This window comes from Phyllostomus hastatus, unplaced genomic scaffold (genome assembly GCF_019186645.2).
Source record: "Phyllostomus hastatus isolate PE091 unplaced genomic scaffold, TTU_PhHast_1.1 phas_contig_1162, whole genome shotgun sequence".
Lineage (NCBI taxonomy): Eukaryota > Metazoa > Chordata > Mammalia > Chiroptera > Phyllostomidae > Phyllostomus > Phyllostomus hastatus.
The window spans coordinates 2,450,712-2,476,969 of record NW_025333537.1 but is presented as its reverse complement, the minus strand read 5'-3'; the positions used below and the strand labels follow the sequence as shown (position 1 = coordinate 2,476,969).

The window sequence follows — 26,258 nt, the reverse complement described above, 5'->3', positions numbered from 1 at the left end:
AGACACAACACGATCCATAATGAAAACGGCTGTTGCTTCAAAGGGAGGTTCACCCCATTTACTTACAACTCCATTAAAGCTTAAAAGAAATAAACCCAAATGCTTTGAATCTGTGCGACCACACCGGTGAATTAATTATAGGTCCTTCAGGGACATTGGAAGCATTGTAAACCACCTTTATAATGGATCAAAATACAAATTTAAATGCATGCAGGTCGGAGAGAGAGGAAAACTGAGAAAGTTTCGTGACCATGACCTTAACTAACATCTGTAAATTACTCCCCTCACCCCACCCCTCCTGGAGAATGCAAGCCGATCTATTTACTCCTGGCCAAGAAGAAAGGAGGAAGGGCGCCCAGGTGCTACAAGAAAACCGTTCAGGACAGGGACCAGCGCCAAAGGCACGGGCCACCTGGATGAAAACTGAAATCCAGGCAAACCCGGCCCAGGGAGCCCCAGCTCCTGACTGAACTTCAACAGATGCAGAGACACGTCCTCCTGCCCGCTTGGGTATACAAGACGTGAGGGCAGCCTCCAACACTCTACAAGCCTGGGATAGCGCTGGGGCCTGAGGACCACAGCAGGCGCAGGAGCCCTAGTAAATTCGGCTGAGACGCGCCCCGGCCACCCGCCTTCAGCCACGTCCTGGCCCTGCGCCCTTAGCCCGCGCACTACGGCTCAGCGCTTCAATGTCTCCATCGGCAAAAAGGGGACCATCCTGGCTCCTAAGGGGCTGGTGTGAAAAATAAAGGAGGCGGCAGGAATATGTAAATAAATAAAGACTATGACATTTTTGTTGTGACCACGGCAAATGACTCCAACAGAGGCTCAAGAGTGCGGGGGCCGGAAACGCAAACTTTTCTCAGGGGGTCACACTAATTGAGCCTTCACGGGGACTGGGGAGACCTTTGTCCGCGTTCGGCCCCGCCCGCCGCCCGCCGGCCCGCGATCCGCGCCACCTTTCCCGCGGTGGCTGCCGAGCAGGGCGGGGCGCCCCGCGGCGGCGCGGGCCCGGCGGCGGGGAAGGCGGGAGCGCGAGCGCACCGGCGGGCCGCAGCCCCCAACGGCTCGGCCGGCTCGGAAGGCGGCTCCGGACCCGGAGCACCGCAGCCTCCACCGCAGCTGCGGGCCCTGGCCGCGGCGAGCCCAGCGGCACTAGCCCAGGGCCGACTCACTCTCCACGAGGGCCCAGGGGGGCGCAGCGCGCAGACCCGGGGCGCCCCCGGCGCCCGGCCGCCGCGCTCAGCCCGGCCCCCCTTCGCGGCCCCAGCAGGTGGAGGCGCCCAGCGCGAGCGCTCCGGGCCCGCGGCCCCCTCCCGCCGCGCGCCGCGCGCCAGCCCGCGCGGGCGCAACTTTCTTAAAGGGACAGGTGGCCGGAATCCGCGTCTACCTGGGGCCGGGACTTGGCCTCCGGGCCCGTCCCCCCGGTTAGGGGATAGAGGGGGTCGCAACAGATCTCTCCACCCACCCACCCCCTTTCCCGACGGGCAGTGACGGGTTGCCAGTTTTAATGCACCCAGCATCCTTTTGCAGTTTAGTTCTTTTGGCCAGATCGCCCTCCCACTGCTCCTCAGTGCAGGCTCGCGAACTCGTAGTTGCTGCCACCGTGGGCAAAGTTTGAAGAGGGGTGCCGCTATGCCTGCGCCCCACCCCACCTGGAGCCCCGGGGCGTGCTAGGCTGCTGCGGCTGCAGCTGCTGCTTCTGCTGCTGCTGGGAAACGCCCGCAGCCATCCCCTTGACCCTGCCCTGTAACTGACCCTAGGGGAAAAGACCCCGCACGGCTACTGCGCATGCTCTGAGCTGGACAGCTCCAGAGAGGGAAATTTAAAAACGGTTCTTGCAGCGACGGCGGCCAAATTGCAGAACGCGAGGGGCGAGCGAGAGGGAGTCCCCCCTCCGAAACCCCCGCCCGCCCCGGGAGCGCGGGTAGCGGCGGCCGGGCGAGGATCGGCTCCAGGTACCGCCTTGCAAGGTCGGCTTTGCTCCCTCCTCCCTACTCCGGGGAAGCGCCCTGCATCCCATTACCAGGCTGCAGCCCCGGGCGCCAGGGCTGCGGGGGCTGCCTTATTCTGTCCCCCCCCCTTCCCGGGAACCCCTGAATGACTTTTGGGGCGGATCTGAGAGTCTTGGGTGGGTTTCTGTGTACAGTCCAGACGTGGAGTTTGAGAAACTTAGGGAAGATTTCTTTTTCAAGGCTGTGTTTGTGTGTGGCGGCCGTGGGGTGGGGGTTGGACGGGTTTTCCGACAAGGGCATGCGGCACTTAATGAAGGCATTTCCAGGGCGGCAGCCATGCGGGGACCATCCCTTTTGCAAGTGGGAATTGGGCTTCCCCAGAGAAACACGCACGGCACACCGAACTGTCCTCCTCTTTGCTTTTTGTGTGAAAAGTGGTCAAAACTGAGCTGCGGTGGAGAACACTAGGCTTGGAAGGGAATCACGTTTTTCCGATTTCTGTTTCGCGAGTCCACATTGTCTACGCCTTGACATTTAGATTATCTAGATTCTTCCTCTGCCCTTCCCCCATTCATTGGGGAAAACCTGGAATTTCATTCCTTTCTCTTCACTCGCTTCTAAAACCCTGTAGAATCGCCCTGGGAAAGTGACCTGTGACACTCAGGAATCCTCTCATACTTTTCTTTCTTTTTTTCTTTCTTTCTTTCTTTCTTTCTTTCTCTTTCTTTCTTTCTTTCTTTCTTTCTTTCTTTCTTTCTTTCTTTCTTTCTTTTCTTTTCTTTTCTTTTCTCTCTTGCTCTTGCTCTTGCTCTCTCTCTCTCTTTTTTCAAGCATCCTGTTGGTTGTTTGAGCTCCATCCTTCTGAACTGTGGGAAGACTGTGGGTCTCTGCCCTGCCCACACCGTCGCTCATGGCAGCTTTGTTTTCTGCTTGTCTTTTCTCCAAGGACATGATAGAAAGTGACATCTGGTCCATAATGTCAGGAATTATTCGAAACTCGGGGCAAAACCACCACCCCGCTCCCCAGGAATACAGGTGAGGGCTCCGACAATGACGGGCGGTAGATTTCGTGATTGTTGCCAGTGGAGATGTGCTGTGTATGTATGGTCTCTGAAAACTGTTGCTCCATTAAACTCTGCGATGGGGTAGGAGAGCCAGGAAGTCTCGATCTCACGGTTGGTCTCTCTACGGGTGTCTGGCTTGTAGCCTGGGGCAGTGGGGCCACTAAACGCCTGCAGTCTTTTGTCCCTTCCAAGAGAAGTCCTGTCCTGAGTCAGAGACTGGGCATCCTGGTGAATGCTAAGATGACACAAGCAGCCATGGCTTCCCCTCCAGGGGCCCTAATAGTGCTCCAGGAAATGCCCCCCAAAACGTGAGAGGTTGGCTCCCATCCTCCTTGGGTGAACCCTTGGGTTCCAAGCCTGGCTGTGTGACTTTGGGCAAGCCCCTTGCCCTCTCTGGGCCTCATTTCCTCATCAGTTCAATGATGCTCTTGAATTAGACGGTCTCGAGGTCTCTTCTAGGTCTCATGTATTTGAAGCATAAACTAGATGGAGACTGAGGCCAAAATAAATTACTTCTTCAGACAGAATGAAGTGAAATACAAGTGGGTGGGCGGGGAAGGCTTCACCTTTTTGTCTTCAGACCCCAGACCCAGAAAGGCCCTGAGGTGGGTCAACTAGTCCAGCCCCCTTCTTGTACTGACGGGGAAACAGGCCGACAGAGGAGAAGGGGCTTGTTCAAGGTCACGCAGCACGTGGGAGGGACTAGAGGAAAAAAGGAAGGGCTTGGAGCCCCCTCCCGGGCTCTCCCCCTGGAGCCCTGGGAGGCCTGACGTGGTCCCCAGCCCCACTCCCATGCAAGCACCGTGTCCGCGGGTGGAGGGGACAGCCCTGAGGATGGAGTGGGAACAGGACAGGGGTGGGCCTGAGCAGAGTACGCCATCCCTCATACCCCGCACCCCCGCCCCCAGTGCCCTGTGGGGGAAGACTGCCAGTGCCCTGTGGGGAAAGACCGCAGACCTCAGTCAGAGGGAGGCTGGCTCCCAAGACTCCGAGGAGGCACAAACTCAAACAAATATTTGCTAAGAACCTGCTGTGCACAGAGCTGAGACCCCAGATGTGGGCCAGGCACAAAGCAATTTGTGAGCACCTACTGTATGCCAGTGCCTCACCTCAGCCCTGTTGTGCAGGTGGGGAAACTGAGGCTCAGAGACACGAAATGGCGCTTCCCAAGACCACACAACCAAAGACCTCTGGGCTTCCCTCCAGTGCCGGGAAACAGTCAGGGGTGTCCCACCCGCGGCCCAGGGGCCGCATGCGGCCCGGGATGGCTATGAACACGGCCCAGCATAAAACCGCAAATTTACTTAAAACCTTTTCTTCGCTCATCAGTTCTCATTAGTGTTGGTGTATTTAGTGTGTGGCCCAGAGACGCCAACAGGCTAGACGCCCCCGGTTGATGGCAGGTGGAGTCGGGGAGGCCTGAGGGTTAGCAGCTTGGGCTCCGCCATCAGTCAGAACCCCAGCTTCTCTGGCTCTGGGGAGCTCCCCGGGCCTCTGTTGCCTCACCCATAAAACAGGGAGAGAAATGGCACCCACCACATTGGAGATGTTGCCAAGATTAAGTAACAATTTCTGGCTCTGCTCCTTGCCAGTTGTAGGATCCTGGGGGAGTGGTTGCCCAGCCTTTCTTATTCACAGGGTTTCAGGGCTATTCTCTTGTGTTAAAGAGCTAGCATGTCCGGAAGGCAGGATAACAACAACATCATCATCATCATCATCATCATCATCATCATCATCACTGGTGGTTTCTTAACCCATTATGACCGGTGCCACAACCAGCCATCAGAGTGGCACTGTTGTGCCCATTTGGCAGATGAGGAAACCAAGCCTCAGCCAGATGAAATGGCTTCACCAGATGGTGCAGCTAGGTGTGGGCACAGTGAAAACTTGAACCTGAGGTGACTGCACCCGGAGAGTATTGTGGCCACCACCTCCCAGGCCTCACTGGTGAGGGGCACGGGTGCTACCACCTCCCAGCTGTGTGACCCTGAACAAGTCGCCGTCTCTCTGTTCCTTGGTTTCTCCGTCTGTGCAATGGAGCAATGAGAGAACACAATGGGCAGGTTATTGGGGGAGATTCTGAGCCTCCGGCTAGATGCAGTGTTGAGCCAGAGCTTGGGACAGGGCGCTTGGAGGGGAAGTTTCTGTGATCACTCAGCAGCTCCCCCTCCCCTTGCAACCAATCCCATTGTTTCTCCCTGTATCGTAGCCCTAGAGAAGTTTGTGGTCTTCTCACCAGCCTCCCCACCCCGCCCCTGACACCTCCCAAGGACCACTCGGGCTGCAGGTCCAGCCCATCCGCAGCCCTCCACGCAGCCGCCTGTCCCTCCATCCCCAGGGGCGGGTTTAGCCGTTAACTTTCAATGACTGTGTTCTGGGAGGTGGGGGGAGTGGACAGCAGCTGGAGGCGGCAGCCCTGTCCCCAGGGAGCTGTCAGGAGTCAGTGGCTGGGCCTAGACAGCAAACTGGCAGCAGTCTCCCCGCCTGCCTGCGACACTGTGGCCAGGGGCCAGGGGGCGGGGCAGCCCTGACCTCCCGGGCAACGGCCAACAGCTCGTGCTCTGCGTGGGTTAGCTGCTTCCCGTTTCCAGGGCTCGGAGGGAAGTCCACTCTTAGCAATGCTGAGAAATAGGGTTATTTAAGCACCTGCTGTGTGCCAGGCACCTGCTAAGCCCCTCAGCAGGGGCACCGCCCCACTTTATCTTTGTGGGAACAACCAGGAGGAAGGTGCTGGCATTGTCCCACTTTGCAGAGGAGGGTGCGGCCAGCAGCCCAGCGCCAGGACTGGCCCAGAGGCGTGCATGCAGGAGGGAGCTGAAGTGCAGCTGCTAACCGCCTGCCTCCACTTCTGGAGTGTATTCCAGGGGCCAGGTCCAGCAATCTCCCGTTACAGATTGGGAAACTGAGGCCCAGAGAGGCAGGAGCAGGCTGGCTGCCAGCTCCTCACTCCCTCACCTTCCCCCAGGTCCATGCAGCTCAGTGGTTTTTCCTCACAGTCCTTGTGCTGGACCCTCTGTCCCTCCTCTAAGAAATTAGGTGACCTCGGGCAAAACCCCTTCTCCTCTCTGGACAGTGGTTTTCTCATCCGTGAGCCACAGCGCAAGACACACGGTAGATAATATGTTCGTTGGGTGGACGGACGGCTGGGGGGATGTCATGTGAGGTGTAACGTGTCCATGCGAATGCAGGGGGCCGTACTCACTCACAAGTGACGACAAAATCCTGCCGCACGGACCAGGTCAGGCGGACCCCACCTGCCTTTCCTCCACGCCTGCCCTTGAGCCGTGTGTGGGGACCGTTTTAGCGTGGCTCTGCCCACCAGTTGGAACCTCCTTGCAGGGGGCGTGGGGGCTCCATCTGTCAGGGGCGGTGACCTTCCCAACATCCTTACAATCCTTCACCCTCGCGGTGCCAGAACACCTCTGACTGTCCCATGGGCCGGGAGGAGAGGCAGCCCTCCTGCGGTCTGGCCTCTGGGGTCTCATGGTTCCACCCACCAAAACATGTCTTCATGTGCAGCCCTATGACACCAGCTTCTAGAAACCAAAGACTGCCTCTCCCACATCCAGTATAATCCTGTCACATTATGCCCGCTCTTGGCCCAGCTGGGAATTTCTGAGCTTGCTAGATTGCTTTTGGTTTTCTTTGTCCTGGAAATGCTACAAAAGATATGTTAGCCAAGTAAACAACTCCGTGAAATGCGTAATCCCTTGTGCGTAAAGGCTGGATTAGAAACAAGAACAGTTTGTGGGGATGTAACAGTTTCTTACTAACCACATCTGAGGAAGGCAGGTGAAACCTGCTCTGGTGACCAGAGTGGAGGTGACACCATGTCTCAGGGAGGGCCAGACGCGCCCCTGCACTGCTGGGGTGGTTATCTGACCCCCCAGCAGCGATACTTCCTGGCCAGACCCCTCCCGGTGACCATATCAGGCGAGAGGAGAGACCGCAGTGGGAAGGAAGAAAGGACCATGGTCTGAGCACCTGCTGTGTGCTGGGATCTACCCTCTGTGGTAGGAATCATTACCAGTACTCCATTCTACAGATGGGGAAACTGAGGTGCAGAGAGGCGAAGTGACTTTCCCAGGATCCCACAGCTAGAAAGGGATTGAGATGGGATTTGAATCCCAAACAGATGTTCCTGCTGCTGCTCCGGTGCTGTATCCACTTTCAGGAACCCCAAGAAAAGAAGGGTTCAGTGTGGTCTCCAGACCTCAGCTCTGTAGGCAAAGATGCCCGTAGGCGCTGGGATCCATCCACAAAAGCGTGTAGCCCTGTGCAGGAAGCGGCCACGCTCCTTCGCAAGCACGCCACCGCATTTCACCTTGGCAAACAGGGCAGTGGCTGTGGGGTCCAGCTCCTCGTGGGTGAACAAGTGTTTGTCCCATGAAAGAATGACAGTCCAGACTGGTCACTGAGTCTGTACTTGGGTGTAAGACCAAGTCGTCCCTGTCTTCCAGGAGTAAAAGTCATGGTGAGCTTGGAGGTTCGTGCTTTGTGTGGACACAAATAGCACAAATTATTCCAGGGGGTGATAGACTGGTAGATGCCAGACTGGTCTGGGAGGGCTTCCTGGGGGCAGTGGCATCTAAGCTGGGCAGATAATGGAAAGAGATCAGGGAATGCAAGATACGCTGGAGTTGGGGTGGGGGATCCTTCTTCCCTTTTATACTCCAGCCTCCAGCAGGTATGTAACAAATGCCCACAGGCTGCCAGCCTTGTTCTGGGTGCTGAAGGAAATGGAGGGCCCCCCATCCTTGCCCCCCTAGAGTGAAAGAGTGGAGACAGGTATAAGTGAACACCTCATTGCAACAGGAAGGACCACTAGGGTTTGGGGGTGGCCAGGAAGAACCTCTCAGAGGAAGGGATATTTAGGCTGAGACCAGAAGCATGAGAAAAAGCCAGCCATGAACCTGGAACGGCATTTCGGGCCTAAGGAACAGACAGCATGTGCAAAGAGAACTCAGAATGTTTGAGGAGCTAAAAGATAAACGGGTTTGCTAGAGCAGAGGGGACAGGAAGGAAGGGAAGGAACTAGCCAAGGGCCAGATCGTGGCAAGGAGCCAGGCTCCTACTCCCTTGATTGGTTTTAAGGACAAGAGACGGGTTCTGATGTCCCCTTTGAAAGGCCACTCTGGCTGCTGGGTGTCTCACAAACACCCCTCTCGCACCTGAGCCGAGCACCGCACCACCCACCACTAGGAGTGGAGCCGGGCCTGGAACACAGGTCTCCCCTCTGGCGCCCTGCTCCCCCGGCTCCCCTTCCATCCTCCCAGCAGCACGGCTGAGTAAGGACGTTGTTCATTAACGCGGGTGGGTGTCCCGGTCAGTGTAGGATGGCAGCCGTGGACTCCGGTGGTGTCTCGCTTTGCCCAGGGCCACCACAGGGTCCCCTGACCATGGCTCTGTCACCACGGAGGCACCTGGCAGATGCTTCTGAAAGCAGTGTGATGACGGTTGCCCTTCCTGCCCACCGCTTGACTCACTTCAGCCAAACTGACCGAGTGGCCGAGTGAGGAGGCCCCAGGGTGGGTGGGCAGCTCCTTTGCCAGCATGCTGGGTGTCTGAAGGGCATCTCCTCCCCCTCTGGGCCTCGGGGATCCCGTCTGTGAAATGGATGAGATGAGGATCACCCCTGCCAGGCTGTCGGGAGATGAAGGAGGTGCAGAACGAAGAGGACAGGCGGGAGGGTGGGCACACCACGGGCTGGTTCTCCCCGCTCTGCGTTCCCAGGTCAGTTAGAAAATGATCTCCTTGGATGGAAGGAGTTCTGTCTCCTTCCCAGAACAGGGCCTGGCAAGCAGAAGTTCGGGAAATGTTTGCGGAATGAAGCAGATGCTTCCTGAGCGTCAGACACGCTGCTGGTGGCCGCCTCCCTGGAGGCCACTTGATGCTGAGTCCCTCCTTTTCGGGGGGTGTTTGCCATGACGCGAACTTCTAGCATGTTGACGAGAGGGGCACCCGCCTGCACCGTCTCACTCGATCCTTAAAACACACACCCTGTGAGATGTGTAGACATGTTGCCACCCCCATTCTACCGAGGGACAGACCGGGGCTCAGAGAGGCAGAAGATGGCAGATGAGGCTCCCAGCCACTAAGTGGCTGGGTGGGATTCGAACCCAGGCCGGGTGCACCCCAGAGCCCACGCTCCTAGGCACTACACTGAGGTGCCGCAGAGAGCAGTGAGTGGGGAGCCACCGGGGCTCCCCAGCTGAGGGGGGCGCAGCATGTGGCGTCAGGGAGGGTCTGGGCCTCCTCCTGAGCCCAGAGCCTTCTGAGCAAGACTCACAAGGGCACCCGGAGGAAGCCCACGTGGCGGTGAGCGCTCAGAAAGGGGCAGCTGGGGTATATGACACTGATGACAGTGTCATTCTGGTGGAGATTTCCCCAGGGCGCCACCGCGCTCTTTCCCAGGCTCTGCACCGCCCTCCCTCCCACCCTGGACACTCCATGCTCTGGCCCTTTCAGAATGGAGCTGTACGCTTCAGCTCCCCCCACCTCGGTTTTCCGGCAGAGGTGGGCTGCCCACTCCTACGGTCCCCACCCAGGGTAGCCCTGCAGGCGGCGGGTCCCAGTGGCAGCCCCACAGAGATGGACAAGGCTGGACCCCTTGCATTCCGGATGGGGAAACTGAGGCCTGGAGAGGGCGGGCAGGTGGGAGGTGCTGCCGGGAGGCTGCAGAAGCACGGTCACCTGGCCGAACCTCACCTTTCCTATCTGCAAAAGGGGGTGACGATGCCCCTACGGGTGACCGTGTGTGTGTGTGTTAAGGGAAAGATGGGTGTGGCTGAGCTTGGAAGGGAAAGAAGTGCCCCCCACCCCAGGGTGCAGTGGGGAGCTCTGGGTGAACTGCTGAATTCAGGAGGAGGCTGGGAAGTGCCAGATAGGTCTTCATTTCCTTTTTGCCCCCAAAGCTCTCCGCTCACTGATGAGGACGCCCCAACTTAGTTGAAAAGAGACACCTTGTCAGGGGTTGTTCTTGAAACCCTGAACTAACAGGTTAACCTGCTTTTTTCAGCCAAAGACTAGATGCCAACTTTAGTGTGGGTGCCATTATCGTTCCTATTTTACACATGGGGAAACTGAGGCACCGGGAAGGTGAATTACCTGCCCCAGGTCACTCAGCCAGGAAGAGTTCAGGCCCCCCTGCTGTGGGGTTCGAGCCTGTTTCTAACCACAGGCTACTCTGCCCTCCTACAGCCCAGTGCCAGAGGCGCCCTGGCTCGGCCACCACCGCTTTACAGATGGGGAGACTGAGGCCCAGGGAGGGAAAGGAGCTGGCCCAGGATGAAAACATTTTGGAATTGCAATTAGGGGGTTACTGCACCCTACTGCCATCAATTCCAGGGTCTTTGTTTTGAAAGGGATCTTGGAGGCCGGCTGGGTTCACCTTTCACCCAGCAGGGGCTGGACAGGTCCCTTGGCTGCTGCTTGAATGCTCCTGGGACAGAGAGCTCACTACGTTATGCATCGTCTCAGTGCACAGCTCCCAGCTTTACAGGCCCCTCCCTGCACCGTCCTCCCTGCTGGGCATGGGCCAGGGGAGGCTTTTACAGGCAAACACACGGAAACTCGGAAGTCCATCTGAGTTTTCCAAACCTAAATCACATTTATACTCATGGTAAAGTGATGCAGAAACAGCACAGGTTTTTCCATAAAGACTGAAAAGAATGTTCCAGAGCACTGCCACTCAGAACTTCCGTCACTGCCCACTGTGGCAGCCACTGGCCATGCGTGGCCACCGAGCCCTTGACATGTGGCTGGTGGGATGCAGAAACTGAGTCTGTCATTTTAATTTTAATTTTAATTTTAATTTTAAACAGCCCCATGTGGCTAGTGGCTGCCTATTGGCTGGCACGGTGCTAGGATTTTCTGGGTTCAGAGGGCACATGTCAGCAGCCGTTCCTTGTGGGGTGGCGGAAAGGGCAGCCAGGCTGTGGCTGGCCCTGTCTCTCCACTGGGGCCTCCTGGACAAGCCTGCATCCTCCCTGGCCTCAGCGGCTCCCTTTGGAGAGCGGGAAGGCAGTGATGGCGACTAGTGCTGCCTGATCAGGCTCTTGTGAGTTTGACATGAGGCCAAACACGCAACCCACTTGAGCTCAGGGCTGGCCACACACCAAGGGCTCGGCCACCCCAGGCTTTGCCCACAGGCTTTCGCCCCGCCTGACCCTGGGGAGGATGGAGGAGGGGCACCTGGGAGGCTTGGGACTGTTTGCTCATTTGTAGGACCTCGAGGACTCACTGAGCACCCACTCCATGCCCAGTCCTGTACTGGGCTCTGAGGGTACGGCTCCTCCCTCAGGGAGCGCTTCAGCATCAGGAGCTCCTGGGGCCACCTGCACCCAGCGGTGGGCTCTGCCCCTGTCCTGGCCTCCTCCCTGACAGACTAGGAGGCCCCAAGACCTGGGGGTGCAGCCCCTGCCCTCCTGGGGATGTTAGCTGGGCTCAGGAGAGGATGGAACTTCGTGTCCAACTAGGGTGCTCCCTGGGGCTCAGAGAAATGGGGGCTCAGGTCGGGGGCACTCAAGGTGCAGAGAAAGAGAATGCAAGGCACCCTTGGTGCGGGAACAGAAGGTGCGGAGGCGCGGACGAAGGCACAATCGGGGTGCGTTGGAGGGATGTGGTCAAGGTTGGGCCCCACCTGGGGTCTGCGGTGCCCCTGGGGCTGCAGGGCCAGCCGCATCCCCGTGGCAGAGCGTGGGGCCACCTGAGCCAGGTGGGGACCACAGCACCACAGTCACATGGGAATCAGCTGGGGGTGGGGAGCTCGTTAAGTGCAGGTACAGACCTCCTCCCCAGAAGGCCCGACTTGGTGGCTCAGGGTAGCCTGGGGGTGGGGACGCAGGACGGCGGTGTGTGGGGTGGGTATGGGCCTGGGACACTGAGGTGCCTGGGTGTCCACGGGGGGGCTGTGCCTCCATCGTTGTTACCCCCATTCTACAGATGAGGAAACCGAGGCTCAGGAAGTTCGGAAGCACATCTAATGTCCCCAGACAGGAAGAGTAGGGTCAGGACTTGATCACAGGGCCCCTCAGACACAGAGAGAGAGAGAGAGAGAGAGACGCACACATGTAAAAACAGGGGCACATTCACTAGGACTTAAACCAAGGTCTGTTCGGTCGGCACCTGAGCTGTGCCTGGGCCCCCGCCCCACCCCTCAGGGCAGCTGGGAGGCATTAAAATACAGCTTCCCGGGCCTCGCAGCCCACGAGTGGGACTCAGGGTCTGGACTAGGCCTTGGACTCTGCATCGCACCCAGCCCCTGGGAAGGGCTGGTTCACGCAGGTCTGGCTGAGAGTCCCGGACTCAGGGTAGGGGTGTCTGCCCCAGAGGACGTCTGTGTCTCTGCCTGTGGTGCTGTGGGGACAACCCGAGGCTGGAGCAGACAGACTGGGGTTCGAGTCCTGGTCACGATTACTTTTACCGCTCTGGCCTCAGCTTTTCCATCTGTAAAGTGGGGCCGTACACTCCCTGTCCCTCTCCTGAGGCTGTCACAAGAACTCAGGGAGACAGAGGATGGCTCTGTGAGCGCTAGAAGTGCTAAACGTGACAGCCCGTGTCAGCCATGCTCCATGTGGGTGGCCTGGGGTCACGCAAGCAGATATTTGAGTAGCATGACGATGTGTGGGGACACAGAATGGTGGTGGGCGCAGGACCAGCCCTCTGTGAACAAGAGGCAGGGCAAGGGCAGAGAGATGGCCGAGCCGGGCTCAGTGACCCCCAGGGGCAGTCAGGATACAGAGGCCGCCCCGAGCTTGGGGCCCAGGGGGGCAAAGACTGGCCAGAGGAGGTTCTTGGGCTGGGAAGTGCCCACATGGGAGCCAGGAGCCCCAGCTCTGGTCCTTCCCTGGTCTATGACATTGGGGACAAACCACTTCCCTTCTCCCGGCCTCAGTTTCCCCCTGGGTAAAAGGAAGGGTGAGGTCAGGCGATGTCTGAGGGGGCTTCCGCATAGAGAGACCAGAAGACAGAGGTGAGCCTCCAGGACGGGCACAGTTTGGGGGGCAGAGGAAAGGCGGGAAGGGTGGGCCCTGCAGGGGAACGGCAGTGTGGAGCCGCAGCGCAGGGACAGTGCGCAGGTGGGTGGTCGGGGGCGGGGCAGGGCAGACATCCATGGCTACAGTCGGCTGCTGCCCCTCCCCTGTGGGAGGGGGTGGGGCTGAAGAAAGGGGGAGCCCGTGAAGTCCACAGATGGCGAGAAAAAAATCAGGACAGCACTTGATTCGGCCCCTGCTACGAGGCAGTCATGGTCTCCTCCATGGCCCTCGCTCTGCGGGAGACGGGCTCGGCGCATTTCCGAGACTGCTCAGGCCTCAGTTTCTCTGTCTGTGAAATGAAGGCAGCGTGTGGCCCGGAGCCAGGCATACAAGAGGGACCCCATGCATGGAGGCCACCAGTGGCGGCAGCTGCAGGGACAGGCATACGTGACCCCAGAGCCCAGACCTGCCAAGTTCTTCCAGGCCCCGGAGGACTCGACTAAGACGATCACTCACATTAACGTTGGTGTTAATGTCAATGACAGCTAAGTCAGACGCTGTTCTGGGTGCTTGACCTGCATTAACACATTTCACCCTCACAACCCCCTGTGAGATAGGAACTGTCTTTATGCCCATTTCACAGAGGAACAACTGAGGCTCGGAGAGGGTAAGTCGGCGGCCCCGGGGCACACGGGGAGTGGAGATCAGGATTCGAGCCCAGAGCCCAAGCTCCTAATCACACGGCCCAGTCTGTGAGGCTTCCCTCCACCAGAGTTCCACTCATGCTGCCCAGGAGCCTGGTTTGTTTACAGGTCGCCCCACCACCACCTGGGGCTCTGGTGGGGCGCCCACCTTGAGCAGCCTGCCAGCATGTCTCAGCTCTTGTCCTCCATGTGGCCTCAGCACCAGGCGGGTGGACAAGGGCCCTGGCAGCTCCAATTGGTTACCGAGCAGGAGTGGGGCTCGAACCACCAGAGGCTGGGGGTGAGGAGGGAGGGGTGGGGGCCAGGCAGGCGTTCCTGACAGTGGGTGGCACACTCCCTCCGCCTCACTCCATGGTCTCCACGGGCCCAGGGGGACAGATGGCGTCACCCGGGCCTGAGCTGTGGCTGTCACCCGGCCAGATGAGTTACAAGCGGGCGGAAGGGACGGCAGCCGGGCCGGGGGGCTGCAGAAACAATTGCATTGAGACCCCAGGACAATGGGGGCCACGTGCCACAGGGGCAACAGTCGTTTGTCACACAATGGGCCGCGGGGGGGACAGCAGCCGGGGCCAACCGCCGACGCTGACACGGGCCGGCCGAGTTTTCAAATCATTTCCAGGACCTGTTTTCCTACAAGGCAGCCAATCGCCGGGGCGGCTGGGCGGTCACCTGATGCCAGCCTGGTGGGCTGAGGGCCCAGGCCCCAGGACAAGTGAGCAGCAGTGGCCATGGCAACGCTAATTGTGGCCCTAAAACACAAGGGGAAAGAGAGCAGGGGAGAGGGGAAGAGGGGCGGGGAGAGAGAGGAGGGAGCCCACCAGGCTGAGGCGGCCGGCAACGGCGGGAGGGTGGAGGCTATGCCCCGCTGTGGGTCCACGGGCACGCACACGAGAAACCAGGGGCTTTCTTGTTCTCCTTTCTTTCCTCTCTCCCTCCCAGCTCTGTGAGGCCCCGAAGCACCTGTCTGTGGAACCTGGAGCTTAGAATGTGGGGCTCAGGTGTCCTCGGGGCAGTAAGCAGACAGCCCCTGGTCGGCAGGATGGCAGGCGTGGTGGGGAGTCGTGTGGGCGCTGGGCCGGCTGGCAGCCCCATTAGAACCTGGACAAGATGCTGGTGGGGAGCCCAGTGCTCTCGCAATTGGGGTACCTCCCTGGCATCCTCAGGGGGCAGCCTTTTTCCTTCCATGGAAAGCAACATTTTTGCTCCTGAATCTGTTAAGCACTAGGCGGGGAAGGAGGGGTGTGGGTCCTGAATGGAGCCTTCAGGGGCTGCCTGGGGTCACAGGGAAGAGCCTGGGCTTCAGGCCACGTGGCCTGGGTTCCAGCCCCACCACTTCCTGTTCCATGTGGTGGTCTTGGGCAAGTGAATCGGTGTCTGAGCCTCAGTTTCTCCATCTGTAAAAAGGGGATATGGGCATATCCTCTTGGGGTTGCTCGGGAGATGGAATGGGACTATGCTTCCTGAGCACTGACCCCAGTGCCTTAGTTTTCCCACCTCTACAATGGGAATGATACTAATACCGACCTTATGGATTAACTGGGAATGTTAGATGTGCTAATACCTCTGATACGGTGCTTGGTACATGGTAAGCATTCAGCAGACACCAGTGTCTATTACCTTGGGATAAGGACTCAGGAGTGTGCGTTTAGAGTGAATGAAGGAGTGATTTGAGGATGTGTGGCCTGGCTGCCAAAGAGAGGCTCCTGGGGCCAGGATGGGCGGACTGGGGAGGTGAGGGGCTAAGGGGGAGGCTTCAGAGGTGGGGGAGACCCCTGGCACTAGCCTGAGCTCCCCACCCCTCCCGAGCTCCTGCCCCTCCCTGCAGGCTCCTGGCTGCCGCCAGCGATGAGGACCTTCCCGGGGACCTGCAGTCACTGTCGTGGCTCACGGCCGTGGACGTGCCTCGGCTACAGCAGATGGCAAGTGGCCGCGCGGACCTGGGCGGCTCTGGCACACCCCACCCACACCCAGGTAGGCTCAGGGGCACGGTGGGACAGCGTGAGGGTGAGACAGGGGAGGGGTGATACCCAGAAATGCCACCCACTGGCAGGTCACTCTCTCTCTGGGCCTGTCTTTATAGCTGTGGTATGTGACTAACTCCGTCTTCCTCGGAGGGATGCGATTGGTTCTTTTGCTCGCCACTCCGTGCTAGGTCCCGTGGGAGCTGCGGCTTCGGTGTGAAATGGGCAGACCCGCCCCTCCCAGCAGTCTGCACGCATGGCCCACGGGCCAAACGCAGCCCGCAGCCTGGTTTTCCACAGCCTTTATGTTAAGAGTGCTGTTTCCATTTTTCAAGGGTTGTAAAACAAAAACAAAAACAAAAACATATGGCCAGCAAAATCTAACGTATTTGCTATCTGACCCCTCATGGAAGTTCACTGACCCCTCGGTCTAGAGATGAGGGGAAGACTCGGAAAGCACGGGGCACGGGGCCTGACCCCGGAGGCGCTCCCTGTGACCGGCAGCCAGCTGCAGCCACAGCAAGGGCGTGAAATGCCCAGAAAGTGCCAAACAGAAGCCATCAACAAAAGCACCCGTCCTGCTACATTGAAAGCATTAATATTTGAAAAAAAAATGAGCATCTAGGATATTTCTGCCATTGGACAAATTGTTCTTGGCCAGAACATCTGTAGCAGAGGTCAGCACACTTTTTCTAAAAAGGACCAGGTTGTAAATATTTTAGATTATACAGGTCATTCGGCCATTGCAGCGCATAACCATCCATTGACAATATGTAAATAAATGGGCGTGGTTGTGTGCCAATAAAACTTTATTTACAATAACATGCTGTGGGCTGGATGTGGCCTGCTGGCCATAGTTTGTCAACCCATGATCCAGAACCCCTGAGGGGACATTGTGTCACCCAGGACCTGTCCCCTCTGACCTGGTCCCTCGCCTGTGATGAGAGGATAACAGGACTGTCCTCATGGAGTGTTGCGAGCATTCAGTGCAGAAAGTGTCTTGCACACAGTAGGTGTTTGATGAGAGGTAAGTGTGCCATAAGGCAGCCCTTCCTTCGCTGTGTTGGCACGTACTTCCTGTGTGCCTGTCACGGTGCATTTGGAGCACTGAGTCATATACTCTGTGGTCCCGGCTCTCATGGAGCTGAGGGCAGAGACAGAAGGACAAGGCAGACGGACCAAGACACAAAGGATGAGCCCAGGTGGCAGCCAGAACTCAGGGGAGAGCTGAGGGTCCCTGAAGGCTTCCTGGAGGAGATGGCTCAGGGCTGGATCCTCTTGCAGGTCAGCTTCGCTTGACTGCAGGTGGCTACCTAAAATCAGGCTGACGCAGGGCAGATCTGTGATAGGTTAGCAATGTCTGTCACAGGCCCAGCACGGCATGCAGGGTCTGTATACCTGCGATTACTGAGCTAATCCTCGGCAGAGGAGCAGGGCTTGGCAAAGGGGCAAGGAGGCACAAAGGCAGCTGGACCTGACCCTGGAGGCGCTGGGGAACTAAGGCACGCTTGGGAGGAGGAAAGATGAACAGTGAATTGATGTTTTAGCTTCATGAAGGACAGAAGCCAAGGTATTAATTACCATCATCATTACCATGATTAGTACTTGTGGCTCACGTTTACTGAGACAGTGTCGCGTGCTCAGCAGTGTGCTAAGCACTTCACAGACATTATCTCATTTAACTGTCACGACGACTCTACAGGTAGGTAATGGCAGTAGCCCCATTGTACAGGTGGGGAAACTGAGGCAGGTCCACGGTTATACAGCCAGTAGGAACCCACTCTTCATAACTACACCCGAGGGAAGTGACTTGCTGAGCACCTACTATGTGCCTGGTCCCAGTGGTGTGGCACAGCTCTGTTCTCTGGAGGTGCCTGCGGCCGCCATTCCTCCAGTGCAGCGACATCTCTCTGCTTCCCTCTTGCAGGTTCCTTGGCTGGGCTGGCTGACCTCCACGTGGGAGCCGCCCCAGGCCCCCTGCTCCATGGCCCGGCTGGCATGGCCCCCCCGGGTGTGCTGGGCCTGGGCCCCCTGGCCAGCCACAGAGCCGGCGTGAGTGCTGCTGCGTGGGCTGGGGAGAGGCCCGGGGGTGTCCTGCGGGTCTGGCGTCTCTTCTGTCCCCCTGACCCTTTGTCTCCTCCTCTCCCTGCCCTGGCAGATGAGCCAGTTCCCCGTGGGGGGCCAGCCCTCCTCCAGCCTGCGCGACCCACCGCAGATGTACGCTCCGGCTCCCCAAGCACGGTTCCCACTCCCCCCGGGCGCCCAGCAGGTACAGGGGCTCGGAGGGGCTCCGGATTCAGGGGCAGACACCCCTGACTCTGACCAGCCAGGGACCTCTCTGAGCCTCAGTTTACTCAGCTGGGACATGGGGGTAATGTTCTCCACTGAGTCCGTGTCCTGGGCCCTTCATGCCGTCCTCCCGAAAGCCCTGCTGTGGTGGAGACGAGGTTGTCTCCAGGGGTTGTAACCCACCCCCCCATCTCATCTTGCTTCTCTAGACTGGGGTGGGGGTGGGGTTACTGTGAGTGACTCATGCTCTCTCTCACCCTCTCTCTCTCTGCTGCCTGTGCCCTGCCCCTGCCTGCGGGAAGTGCCCTCCTGTGGGCCTGTATGGCTCCCCGTTTGGGGCACGACCTCCCTACGCCCAGCCCCGTATGGCTGTGCTTTCATCTCAAGAACTGCACCCCAAACACTACCCCAAGCCCATCTACTCATACAGGTGAGGTCCAGGGTGGGCCGGGCCGAGGGGGCTCGAGGAGGAGAGGGGTGAAGGATGCCTTCAGGGCGCCTCCGACGGCGAGATGCGGTGGCCCGGACTTCCAAGGGGGAGGCTTGGGGGACTGGGGAACCCCCAGGTGGGATATCCTCTTGGGAGAGACCATCACATGGGCAGTCAATCCCCAAAGAGCCCAGGACTACACTCTGTCCCTCACACGCTGTGTGGCCTTGGGGAAGTGGCTTGGCCTCTCTGAGCTTCAGTTCCCTCTGATGTCTAGAGTCATCAAAATAATAGCATTGTGTGTCTCATAAGATTTAGGGGTTGGGGGGTAAACAGCATAGTTAAAGTCTAAAGGCCCATAGACATTAAGTAAGGGGGAAGGGGTAAAGAGAGGAAAAGAAGAGGTTTCTCAAACTGATGCCAATGGCCGAGCTCGGGGTCAAGGAAAGTGGCAGGGGCCAGGGAAGATGTGAGGCCATGAAGAGGTATCTATAGTTAACGCCATACAAGTGTAGGGGCAGGTACGGGGGTGGGGGGGGCAAGCAGGGCAGGCTTCCTGGCAGAGGCAACCTTGGGCGGTCAGCCTGAGACACCTCCCTCATGCCTGGCCTGCCCACCCTTTTCCTCCAGCTGTCTGATCGCCATGGCCCTGAAGAACAGCAAGACTGGCAGCCTGCCTGTGAGTGAGATCTACAGCTTCATGAAGGAGCACTTCCCCTACTTCAAGGTGAGGAGCCCAGCCCAGGGTAGGGGTGCCAGGGCTGCTCTGGCCTCTGCATGACACTGTCAGACCCAGCAATGCCCCCAGGGTGAACGGAGCCGCCCTTTTAGGCCCCGGCTACATCTGCAGACCTGGTGGGAAGGACACTTGCACATGCGCACTCACACAGACATGGGCCCAACAATCCAGGGAGAGAAGGGGGAATTTGAGCTGGGCTCTGATGGATGAAGAGGAGCTCACTAGGCAGGCATCCCAGGGGCCAAGGGTAGAGGGGTCCACCTAGTTATTCAGTACAGACTTGGTAAAATATGATGGTGTTGCAAAACAGACCTGGTGAGAGCCTTTGCCTCTCTGAGCCTCAGTTTCCTCATCTGGAATCCAGGGCGGAATAATGCCCAGCCAGCCAGGTTAGTGAGGATTCTGCAGGTTAAGGGCCTGCAGCACCTGGCACGTGATTGGCCATCAGTAATGTTATCCTTGTTGGCACCAAGCAAGCAAAGGAGCAGGAGGTCAGCGGGTACCAAGCTTGGGGTCCCTAGCCTGCAGAGTGTCCTTAGCAGCAATATTGTAGCATAGTGGTATGTGTGGGGGGGGGGTGGTGAGGAGGGAGGGAGGAGAAGGGAGAGGGGAGCGGGGAGAGCAGAGAGAGAATAGGGTAGGGCATGAGGTCTATTACAGTATCTAGTTACCTAACAATAAAGTAAAAGCATTTAAAAATAATTGGCATTTAATGCACTTGGCCGGTTATTCATGTATTAGCGTCATCCTGCTCGCTGGCTTCCTGCGTGGGAGAGAAAGAGTGGAAAACCCACCAGCTCTGGGCCTTGTTCTCATGTGGTAACAAAAGCTGGAGCTGAACTGCAGCTGCCCCTTTAATCAGAGTAGTGGCCCTCCACTTTGCCACAGTCCCCACCACTCTCTCTTGTCTTTCCAACTCAAGGCTGAGTGTCAGACAATGTCCTTTAACCATGCTACTGCCCCCCACCACGCGCTGCCCCTCTAGGCTTGAGTTGGCGATGCCCCCTGGAGCGGAAGGAGGGGTGTACAGAGAAGTTTCCGGAGGGCTCTCCCCTGCTCCCCTTTCTCCCCACAGACGGCGCCTGACGGCTGGAAGAACTCGGTGCGGCACAACCTGTCCCTGAACAAGTGCTTTGAGAAGGTGGAGAACAAGATGAGCGGGTCCTCGCGCAAGGGCTGCCTGTGGGCCCTGAACCTGGCGCGCATCGACAAGATGGAGGAGGAGATGCACAAGTGGAAGAGGAAGGACCTCGCGGCCATCCACCGGAGCATGGCCAACCCTGGTGAGGCCTGGGCTCTGCACTGGCACCCCCCATGCTCCTCCCCTCCCCTCCAGTAACAAGTCCCAGCTACCGTGGCAGGGACATGGGCATCTGGCGGACGTCCCTCCCTCTGCCGGTGCACGACACCTCCCATCCCCCACTGCTCCCCAGTGGCTGGTCCACGGAGGCGCCTGGTCAGACACACGAAGGGCTGTTGAGTCTCACTAAGCAATCTCAGCCTCTCGCTGAGAAATGCTGAATGAAACAACCATGGGAGAGGGCTGCGTTCTCATCTTCTACCATGTCAGCACAGCTTTACAAAGTACCAACAGCCTGAGTGGGCCAGGGCAGGGGCGGCGACAGGGGCGGGGACAGGCGCCTGCGCAGGAAGGTGCGTTGTTCGTCCTCTCCAGGGCAAACCAGCAGATCACAGCCCCACGCTGTGCCCAGTCATGGGCCCAGTTATTCGACTTCCCGCAGTTTAGGCAGAAGAAATCCAAGATCAGTGTGTGTGTGTGTGTGTGGGTGTGTGTGTGTATAAACACACCCCTATGTATATGTTCACGCTCCTTATATGTATAGCTGTATGTATGTGTACACACACATCTATATAACTATATCCAAATATAAAGAGAGAGACAGGGAGAAATATACCAAAACCTTTGCTGTCAATGAAGATTTTGAGATATATATATATATATTCTTTACTGATGATTTTTAGATTCTTCACGTTTCTGTATTTTCCAAATCATCTGCCCTGTGTGTGAATTACTTTTGTATTAGACAAAATATTGCATCTGCATTTTTAAAAGTAACAGACGTGGAGGGGAAGAAGACATACAAGCCACAGACAGTCGGAGGGTGGGGAGGGGGAGGCTGAGCCCATCCAGCCTCGGGAATACCCGTCCAGGCCCTGCGCCCTGGTCCCGCCTGAGGCGTGGGCGTGCGGGGGTGGGGGTAGCGCTCAGAGGTGGACAGTGCAGTGTGGCGGGGACGGGGGCCACAGCAGCATCCAGCGGCTCCCAGCTGTCCACAGAGAACTCTGGGGTCGGGCTTGAGGCCCAGGGCCACCCCTGACCTCATTGTCGTGTGATGCCCTTGGGCAGGCCACCTCAACTTCTAGATGCTAAGCGTTCTCGTTTCTAAAGTGGGTGCAACCCAAATAGGTCTCGGGACCCTCGTGGTCTGGTCTCAAAGTGTGTTTCAGTCGGTGAGGTGCCAGCCAACAACCGAAAGTAGCTGGAGAGCAATTTGAGTCTCGGTTGTTCCCAGCAGCAGGGAGGAGGGTCCGGTCGAACCCAGAGCCACACTTCCTACTGTCTCCGCAGTAGCAGGGAGTGGCTAGGCCCCCATGTGTGTTCATGTTGTCCCGGTCCCATGGGATCTGTAACCCCTGCCTCACCTCCCTCTCGCAGGGCTGTCCTGAGGTTCAAGGGCAGGCCTGGAGTTACAGGACCGTCCTCTAAAGCACTGTCCCTGTGAGAGGAGCCGACATCATTACCCGAGGCTCCTCTCATTCCTCAGAGTTCCTACGTGGTTTGTGATTTCGCTGCGTTTCCACGGTAACCCTGTACAGTCTGTGATGCGTCTCTCAGATGAAGAGACTGAGGTTCACAGAGGCCAAAAGGCTTGCTAAAGCCGCACAGGTGATAAGGCTGGGACCTGAAGCTGGGCCTGGGCTAGAGCCCCGAAACTGTCCCGTGGCCTCTCAGTGACCTCTCCCACTTGCCTGCAGAGGAGCTGGACAAGCTGATCTCAGACCGGCCGGAAAGCTGCCGACGCCCCGGCAAACGGGGGGAGCCCAGGGCCGCCGTGCCGACCCACGCCACCACGGTGGCCATGGCCCACGGCTGCCTGGCCGTCTCCCAGCTCCCGCCCCAGCCGCTGATGACCCTGTCCCTGCAGTCAGTCCCCCTGCACCACCAGGTCCAGCCCCAGGCACAGCTGGCCCCAGACTCCCCTGCCCCAGCCCAGACCCCGCCCCTACACGCCCTGCCGGACCTGAGCCCCAGCCCCCTCCCCCACCTGGCCATGGGAAGGGCCCCTGTGGACTTCATCAACATCAGCACCGACATGAACACCGAGGTGGATGCCCTGGACCCCAGCATCATGGACTTTGCTCTGCAGGGTGAGGCTGGAGGAATGGGTGGTGGGAACAGAAATGGGAGGGAAAATCTGGGTGGGGGGCAGGAAGACAGAGGAGGGCCGTCTGCATTTACCGCCCCCCAGCTCATTCCTTCAACAGACACTTCCCAGCCACCTAGTGATAGCAAACTACATCAAGCATTTAATGAGCGCTTACTGTATACCAGGCGTCTTGCCGAGCATTTCACAGGCAATGTCCCACCTCATCCTACAGCAGGCCTGTGGGGCCGCTGCCACGTCATATCCCCGTTCTACCAGGGAGGAAACTGAGGCAAAGAGAGGGCCCGAGGTCACCTGGCTAGTAAGTGGCTGAGCCAGGATTTCAAGTGGGTCCCCCTGACCCCAAACGTAACTGCTTCTTCCACTTGCATGTGCCAACCTGGCGCCAGGTCACACTGACCCGCTGTGCGGGATACGTGGCCATCCTCAATACAGGGGAACAAATGAGTGAATGAATGAAGGCAGTTCTGGTTTCAGCGAAGGCTCGTGAGTCATCCTCACACTGACACGGGTGCACCTACTAGGTGCCAGCCCATAGCCTCTGCCCCCTAGGCATGTCTAGCGAGGACAATGGACAAGTCAGTGGGGTAGTCAGTCAGTCAGAGCTGTGAAATGGGTATGTTTGAACTTCCCCCTGGGTAATCGCACTGTTCAACTGCTATGAAGAGAGGAAAATCGTTGTTTGTCCCCTGGCTTTGACCATGGTGGTGCCACTTGATGAGGGCTCCGTGCTTTCCACACATCCCCTAGGGCAGGCATGTCAAACTCATTTTCGCTGGGGGCCACATCAGCCTCAAGGTTGCCTTCAAAGGGCCGAATGTCATTTTAGGACTGTGTACATGGAACTGCTCCTTAACAGTTAAGCAAGAGCTCGGCGCTGCCGCCAGGTAGAAACAAGGTGCTGGGCCGGATAAAGCAAGGTGGAGGGCTGAATTCGGCCCACAGGCCTTGTGTTTGCCACCTGTGCCCTAGTGGCAGTGCTGGGGGTCGGTTCTCAGATCACCTCCACTTCGTTCCTGGAGCCCGAGGCTCTGGGACAGAAGTGACGTCCCCAAGGACACGCAGTGGGAAGGTGAGGGCCGGAGCTGGACCTCTGCCTCCTCTAAGCTGTTCTCTTGCAACATGCATATTTTTCCTAATTTTATTTTTTAATTTTATTTGTATTGCCAACACTATCACAGAGGTCCCCGTTTGCCCACCTCCCTCCAGCGCCCACCCTTCCTGCAACATGCGACTTTAAATCCCACACATGGCCTTGGCCTCCTCCCAGAGGGGGGAATTCAAACTTGGGTCTGTGTGACATGGAACCAGCTCACCTAAGCGCTTTTGTCTTTGAAAGGGAACCTCTGGGAGGAGATGAAGGACGAGGGCTTCAGCCTGGACACGCTGGGGGCCTTCGGAGACTCGCCCCTGAGCTGTGAGCTGGGGGCGTCGGGCCTGGCCGCCGTCTCCGGCAGCAGCGGCCAGTCCTTCCCAGACTTGCAGGTGACGGGCCTGTACACCGCGTACCCAACCCCGGACAGTGTGGCCGCGGCAGCTGCCACCTCCTCCTCTCAGTACCTGGGGGCCCCAGGGAACAAGCCCATAGCCCTGCTCTGAGCCGACGGCCCCCACGGGGAGCCTCTGGGGCCTCCCAGGTCAGACGGACAGGGGACAGTGGACGAGCATCCTGACCTCCCCTGAGACCTGAGATGTGAAGCTTCCAGCCCGCTCCCCTGCTGGGCTCCCCGCACGACCTGCAGCCCACTGTGGGGGGCCTTGGTGCAGCCGGGGAACACCCTGGTGTGAAGGGAGGCCCTTTAATTTATTCTTCTCGGATAAAACGTCTGCCTCAGCCTCAAGGGGACGGGCCCTGAGGCCCGGAGTGGAGCTGGCGACCTGTCTAACTTCTCTTGGACTGGAACAGGCCGAACTCTCCGAAATAGGTGCCTGCCCCGCCGGCCGCCAGGCCCGCGTCTGCAGTAGTCTGTTAGAAGTACATGGCTCAGATTCCCGGGCCACCGCGACCCTGCGTCCATTTATTTATATTTATTGGAGCCCCGTCAAACCACCTCTTCACGTCCAGCCCGCAGTCCCCGGAACGTGACTCGCTGGTCCGTCTCTGCATCCCGGCAACCCTAACGCCAAAATCATCCTCAAATCACATCCCTGGCTGGCTCTTCATCACTTTGCAGCCTTGGGCTGCTTTTTAGAACAAACAAGCACTTTTGATACTGTGAAACATCCCATTTTTTAAAAATTAGGGACCAGATAGTTTTCTACCTGCTCAGTCATGATTCAGCTCTCCCCACGTGGACCTAAGAGGGGAGGTGCCGTAGTTTCACGTCCTACGGGCTTTCTGAGGGCCAGTCGGACAGGAATGGGGGGTGGGGGGGGCTTTTCACGCTGGAATTGAAGACGCCCCTATGGACAGAAAGCAGACTGTGAACCACGTAAAGCTTGACCCACGCTGTGAGAGGGGGCTGGCGAACCTGCAGTGCAGAGGCCTTATTGGCACTTCTTGCCTTTTTCATTGTCCTGTGACCGTTTTAACGTTTTGTTTTTTCTCTTGTTGCCAATCACTGACTTTCCAAGTGGTAGGTTCTGCAGACAGGTGGGTTGGCGGGGGGCCAGGTGAGTGGACTGGAGGAGAGAGAGGGATTCAGGAGCTTCCAGCTCGGTTGAGACTGAGACACTCAGCAGTGGCTCGTAGCACTGTCCCCTCCTGACCAACTCGATCTGGCCGAGGGCCCCTGCGCATGACAGTTCCCCAACCCCAGAGCTGGAACTTTCCGACTGATCAGCAGGTCAGCCGGCCACCTGGGACACTGGGTGTCCAGCCCCGTGTTGAAGAACCATCTTTAAATGCTTCTGCATTCTGGAACTTTCCACCGAGCATCACTATCTTTAGACACAGCCCAGGGCTGCCCGTCTGAGCAGCCCTGCTCAGCTGCTTTCTGTGACGTGACCCCCCAGGAGGTTAAGGTGTCTGAGCGGTCCGTGAAGACCCATGTTCGGTGACTCCAAGACTATGTAAGCGTAGTGTTGATAACTGTCTTCTGTCAATAAAGGCTGAACGGCAGCTCTGTGGCTCCGAGGGAGGTATGGGGTGGGGGGCGTGGGGGGGAGGACAACACCCCTTCCCAGGTCAGACCCCATTTACAGGTGGGAAACTGAGGCCCAGAGAGGCGACACCACAGCCACACTGAGTGTAGGTCTTTTGACACCAGGTTCCTATCACGCCGGAAACTAGGAGGAGTGTGTCATTACCAAGAAAATTAGCACGGCTGCCACTCACTGTCCCTCGGCGCCAGGCTCCGGACAGGCATGCTCAGCGGAGGCTCAGAGAGGCTGGGTGGGACTCCCGGTCACAGGAAGAGGCCGCACTGAGTCCGCCGTGCCAGACTGCAGACTCGCAGCTCTGCAGCACGTGGGTGTGAGCCGCTGTGCCCTTACGGCCCCAGGCCTCAGGCCTCAGGAGAACCCTAGTGGGTGTGTCATCGGTTATTGCTCCCATTTGCAGATGAAGAAACTGAGGCATTAAGCAGGTGACTTGCCACCCAAGATAACAGCAAGAGGGTGTAGTCAGGAGGAGTCTTAGCTCTTAAGCAAGGCCAGGAGGAGGCTTGTGGGCTCCCCCCATGTGACACTTGGGCAAGTAAGAAAGGGGCTGGGGGCTGGGGAGGTATTAGGAAGTGCTGCAGGGACCCCACCGTGGAGACCCGGCAGGAGCCAGGGAGAGAAGCCGGGCGC

The 26,258-nt window shown here is 58.1% G+C and overlaps 1 protein-coding gene across 1 annotated transcript; it reads left to right on the top strand.

Annotated features, from left to right (window-relative positions):
• Positions 1–2,904: 2,904 nt before the first annotated feature.
• Positions 2,905–24,125, top strand: FOXN4 (forkhead box N4). The gene is made up of 9 exons (XM_045845917.1): positions 2,905–2,990; positions 15,526–15,671; positions 17,589–17,713; positions 17,820–17,930; positions 18,253–18,380; positions 19,011–19,107; positions 20,195–20,402; positions 22,117–22,509; positions 23,866–24,125. The coding sequence occupies exons 1-9, from the start codon at positions 2,905–2,907 to the stop codon at positions 24,123–24,125; spliced, it is 1,554 nt and encodes a 517-aa protein (XP_045701873.1).
• Positions 24,126–26,258: the final 2,133 nt, after the last annotated feature.

What these genes read in the sequence shown, in the direction of transcription:
- FOXN4 (XM_045845917.1), top strand. Translation starts at nt 2,905, where the DNA reads ATGATAGAAAGTGACATCTGGTCCATAATGTCAGGAATTATTCGAAAC. An exon ending in CACACCCCACCCACACCCAG is followed by an intron (nt 15,672 to 17,588) that starts GTAGGCTCAGGG and finishes TCCCTCTTGCAG; the next exon opens with GTTCCTTGGCTGGGCTGGCT. An exon ending in AAGCCCATCTACTCATACAG is followed by an intron (nt 18,381 to 19,010) that starts GTGAGGTCCAGG and finishes CTTTTCCTCCAG; the next exon opens with CTGTCTGATCGCCATGGCCC.